At 39.3% G+C, this 5457-nt stretch overlaps 1 protein-coding gene across 4 annotated transcripts in view; it reads right to left on the bottom strand.

The window, feature by feature from the left end:
* The window catches only part of LOC115817958 (glutaryl-CoA dehydrogenase, mitochondrial), a 13534-nt gene extending 9029 nt beyond the window's left edge, over positions 1 to 4505 (bottom strand). Inside the window, exons 1-2 of one of the 4 annotated variants that reach the window (XM_030781139.1) lie at positions 4486 to 4505; positions 299 to 414 (exon numbers count right to left, since the gene is read on the bottom strand). In XM_030781139.1, coding sequence (XP_030636999.1) covers positions 299 to 401 — 103 coding nt within the window. In that variant the 5' untranslated portion in view covers positions 402 to 414; positions 4486 to 4505. Of the gene's footprint in view, positions 1 to 298; positions 415 to 4079; positions 4186 to 4325; positions 4398 to 4485 lie in introns of those variants that run through there. The other 3 variants (XM_030781137.1, XM_030781138.1, XM_030781140.1) reach the window with 3 other exon arrangements.
* Positions 4506 to 5457: the final 952 nt, after the last annotated feature.

Below are 5457 nucleotides of genomic sequence, written 5' to 3'. Positions count from 1 at the left end.
AAAGAAAAGAGAAGCTAAGAGAAGAAAAGCATATTTTCCTCTGTGTATTGAGAGACATTGCCATGTTTAGAAAAGAAAGTATCCCGGCAGCCTGTCCTCTGGTGCTCTCTCTGTCCTGTGTTGTGGCAGACACAAGAAGTGTCCAGACATGTCGGTCCCCTTCCTGCTGTCTGACATTCACAGGAGTCAGACAGAGCACAAACATTTTCCGGTTCTTTCAACAGCGTGAAACAGTCTGTATCAGAATTTGGGGACTGACAGAGGTATGTTTGTGGTGTAAAGTTCATCAGGGCCTTACCCCACTGAGCAGCAGCTGCAGTCCCCTGAGCTCTCTGCACCCTGAACACGCCACAGCGACTGGAGTTCCCCACCAGGCGACTCAAAGCACTTCTCAACGCCATCTTAACCTTACTTCTGAAATACATACAAAAAACAAATTAATAAAATGTAAAAACTGTTTGATTTCTGTAATTTCTTCAGCTGTTAACTTCAAAAACTACTCTGTAAGGGAGCACACATTACTGGCCATGCCTGAGATTCAATAGAGATCAAATCACTGAATACATAGTTCACATGATACATAGTCTGAACTGTTTGAACATCTAGACACTGCCATACAGGGTCTCAACTCAACAGGAGTGTGGTGACGGTCACTAGCTGTTAGTTGCGCGCAGGGTCATTCCAGGTCATGTCCTGGAACAAGATGGTCAGTAGGCATACCAACGGTGATAGCTGATAAATATGTTTTATAAAAGTACGAAATGGTTTCCCATAATAATACACAGGAAGAGTCCACTGTACCTTGTCCCACTGACTTTGAAAAACAGGACAAAATTGGCTTTTCACTGTAAAGTCACCTTTTATACCTGCCCAAAAAACCCCTTTGAATGCGAATAATTTCTGATACGAAATAAACCATCTCAGTACACTTTTCTGATTGTGTGGAATAAGTTGAGAGGATGAGTACTGAAGAGAAATGATATTCAATATGCTTCAGATAGGCTACATATTCAGAATTGGGGATTTGGAACCTTTTTTTTTTACTACTATTATTAATATTATTACTATTTATACAGAATACAGAATTACAAAATACAAAGTACAACAATGCATCACAATGAAAACAAAACAAACTGACTAACAGAGAAAGCAATAACAACAATAACAACAAATAAAGACAAAAAACAAAGAGCAAAGGGAAACAACAACAAAAAGAAAAAAAGGAAAGGAAAAAAGAAAGAAAGAATGGAAAAAGAAAAAAAACATAATAATAATAATAATAATAATAATAATAATAATAATTAAATTAATAAATAAAATAAATACATCCTTCTTGTGTGTGTATATATATATATATATATATTAACATATAAAGGTTGAAGAACAAAGCATAACAGACTGACAAGACATGATGGGGCAAGACAGACAAGACCAAACAAGCCGGGCTGGTGGGACAAACTGTACACTGTGTTTTCATGTAGGATTGTTGAAGCAGATAAGAGGAGAAGATAAATAAATAAATAAATAAACATTGAAAAGAATAGTAATGTTAAGGGTCACTTGTGAGGAGAGGAATCAGCATTGAAGGTATTGTAGAAAGGGGGACCAGGTGTCTTCATAGGATTTAACGTTGTTTTTCTGAGATGCGGTTAGTTTTCTAGATTTGAATGGTCTATTAGTAGGTTGAGCCAGTGAGCTATGGATATCTTGGTTCTGTCTTTCCAGTTCAGTAATATGTTTTTTTGGCAATGGTTAGTGATATTAATATGAATGATTTGAGATGTTTCAGTGTATGTAGTGTGGAGACATCACCAAGTAAAGCTATGATGGGGCATAAGGGGATGCCTGGGCTAAGGATCTCAGATAGCTTGCTCATGACCTCCAACCAAAAGTTTTGGACATGTAGGCAGAGCCAGAGGGCATGAAAGTAATCATCTGTCGAGGTTGAACAATGTGAACATGTATTACTCTGGCTAAAGCCCATGCAGTAAAGTTTGTGGGTGGTAACGTGGGTTCTATGGAGGACTTTATACTGTATAAGTTGGGTTTTAGAATTACATGTCATAGAGAATGTGTTATTGCATATGCTTTGCCAATTAATATCTGTTGGTAGGTTATTTATGTCTGTGGTCCATTTGTCTAGAGGGGGATTTGGAACCTGACTGAACCTTCATTTGTGACATGCCACAGCAGTGATTCTCGGCTTCATTCCTGGAGGCCCACTGTCCTGCACGTCTTTGTTCTAACTCTTCATTGTCACAGTTAATTGAGCTAATAAAGGGCTTGATGATTAATCTATCAGTGGAATCAGACGTGTGAGTCCTGAGTGAAAACAAAGACATGCAAGACACTGGGCCCCCAGGACTGGAGTTGAGAATTCACTGTGCTACAGAACATCTGATACACTGACACAGCCTCTGGGCCAACTGGTGCACAGCCCCAGCCATCAGTAATGGACTGATTCCAAGGTTTGATGAATTCTGTGAACATTTCTTTTCTAATGAAGAGCTATGGTCTCACAGCCATGTGACAAGCAGACCTCTAACTGTGGTGATGTCACTAATCTGTCATAAACCCAATAATCTGAAGGCTTTCTGTTTTAGCAGCAGACTTCTGATAGGAAGAGTTCTTAAGAACACACAGTTAGACAGAGATGTGGAACACAAGCAGTGGAGGTGTCTCTGATATGTCAGACACACAGTACAGGTCTCTGCTATCTGCTGTATTATCTCATCCAAGTTTCCTTCAGGACTTCTGTCTCTGTGTCTGTATCACACTGCCAGAAACAGTCTGGTTTGACATCCCATATTCTCATCTTTCCATTTCAACGTTACAGCGGTGTTGTGTTTATCTAATACAGGTGCCTGGCTCCAGCTCCACTGCTTCTGTGCACTTCATAGTCAGTAACATTGTGTGACTGAAACAAACTGTCCTACTCAGATCTTTTTCCATCAGCAGCTGTGGTTCCTGGTTTGGTTCATGGGTTTCTTTTGCCTTTAGCTCTGAACATTTGCATCATTAAAAGGGGAAAAAGCAGGAATGATACAGCTCACCTTCTGTAATTCACCTTTCCAGTTTTTCACAATTATGTACCATGCTCCACATTTGGTACACATACTGGTATGTCTCAGTCAACTAAACATGGGTTCGGGGATTGAGCTAATGATTGAGCAGTTTAGTCCTGAGAGCCGTTCACTTGCACTGTGAGTTGTAGCCCAAGAGCACAATGACAAATAGGGATCACTATCACAGACAGCATGTTTAAAAATGAGAGTTCACCAGATAGACTGGTGAGAAGGTTCAGTCAGCCAGCACCAAACCAGTGTAGCCAGGTGTTGTAATGCACGAGACAGAATAACAGGCAAAAAAGCTTCCCTGTGACACCATGTCATGTTTTTAAGAAACTGCCTACTCACAACAATGATCTGAAAATTATCAGAATTGAATAGCTATAATATCACAGGTAAGACAAAATTAAACCAATTTTACTGCTGGTGCCTATGATGTTATAATCTACGTATTTAGTTCGTTTAAAGGAGCAGTCGATTTGACAACGTATTGCCTAATCAACGTGAGTCGCAATAGTAAATCGACTCGCATGCAAGCATTCAATGACCCAAAGGCAAAAGCACTGCGTAATCGGAATACTGACCACTAGGGAATCTAAAGTCCGACCTTCATGAGCAGAACAAACAAACAAACAAACAAACATGACTAAATTTAAGCGTTGACAATGTGCTCTTAGCTAAGACCTGAAGTGTACTAAATACTTAGCATACATTAAAAAAGTGCAAGGGGTAGGTGTCTTGTAACCTTTAACTATTGCCTGCTAAAGTATCTAAACTACACTACATCATGCAGAGGTCGATAAACAGTCGCTGCTTTGCTAGTAACCCTCGTCTAAAATCTAACGTCGGGTAAATTGCTGAGCTGGACTGAACCTAGCAATTCATCGTTGTTGGTTTGCCAAAATCAAATACAGTTCAGTTGAGGTTGTGAACTCGGTTTAACAACAGTTTAGAGCATAAGACTTCACAATAAGAAGTGACTTTGTGAATTGTGTAATAAAGTTTTCTTACCAATCTGTTTCGGGACTCGAAACCTGACCTCAAATAGCCTCTTAACTGACAGACATAAATGCAAACGCACAGAAGTCAAGTGAGACGGGACGGAAGGGACGCCATGATGAGTGAGGCACGAAAACACGAAGGGTGCATGCGAATAGGGAAAAAATTACGTCCTAAGTCCTTTCCCAAACATTTTCCTTGACCTAGATGGAAAATTCATCAGGTTCAGGAAAGGTGGGAAGGAGAATTCATAATCACCTAGGAAAAGACATCCGCGGCGCTGAGAGAATCCGACCGCACTTACACTAGGCTACGTATTCATGCGACGGCGGATATTGTTGACGTAGATCTGCCGTGGTGAAAATACAATCCTCTGAAGATGGACTACTATAAGATACTTCGCCCTCTGCGTTCTTACCGTGTTTTTCATGCAGGCTATATAGACGTGGAGCGCCCGGTGAAAATGCTATTTCATTACCAAGGTTGGAACTGAAATAAAAAAGGCATATAGGCTACCAATCACAAAAGTGAAACGAATGGTTGCTCACGTTCACCCTCTTGTCCACTCATACTGATTGACATGAATCCCAGTATGATTGTATGAAAATTATTGTTACAATTATGCAAGACAGGCATAACATGTTAGGCCTACATATTTACTATTGTACATACAATAATTTTTAAGTTTCAAAGATGTCGAATGAAAAACACCATCTGTCTATCCATTGTTGGTCATGTTGACATCCATTTTTAGAAAACAGAATTTAATTTGTTTTGCAATAACTAATGCTTGTTCTTCGGTACCCAGACTTACTTTTGATCAAAAATAGTTGGAAAATTGTTAGTAAATTATTTAAGTTTATACTGTGAATTTGAACTGTTTTCTGTTAAGATATTAAGTAAGAATGCATGCACGACGCAGTTTGCGCGAGCAGCCTTTTATTGTCAGAAATCGTTAGAAACTGCTTAGACATTTATCTTTTGGAGAGCATATACGTCTTTTGAGCGACACCATCACTTTGTCATGTTGCTTTTATTTGTTTCTTTGTTTATTTATTTTAATTTATTTATTTATTTATTTATTTTACTTGTGAAGCATCAGCAAATCATTAAATGAGAAAACTTCAGCCAATAACTTTGTGTCGCGTCAAGGATACGCTTGACACTGTCCAACGGTTAGTGTTACATTCACATAATCGTTTGTTTTCGTGAACGGCCGAATGGTGCGTCGCTTTAATTGATGCTACCGCAAAGAATTGTGGTACTAAATGATCTCCTTTCCTTTTGTATGATGGTCCAGTGTACAATCCCATCTGCGCAAAAATGTGTGCATGCGCAGAATTCAATCTGTTTTACGACACAGCATGATCCGTTCTGCGCTTGTGTGTTT

Source organism: Chanos chanos, chromosome 8, assembly GCF_902362185.1.
Source record: "Chanos chanos chromosome 8, fChaCha1.1, whole genome shotgun sequence".
Classification (NCBI taxonomy): domain Eukaryota; kingdom Metazoa; phylum Chordata; class Actinopteri; order Gonorynchiformes; family Chanidae; genus Chanos; species Chanos chanos.
Note: the sequence above shows the minus strand (reverse complement) of the source record. Positions and strands in the feature narration are given on the sequence as shown.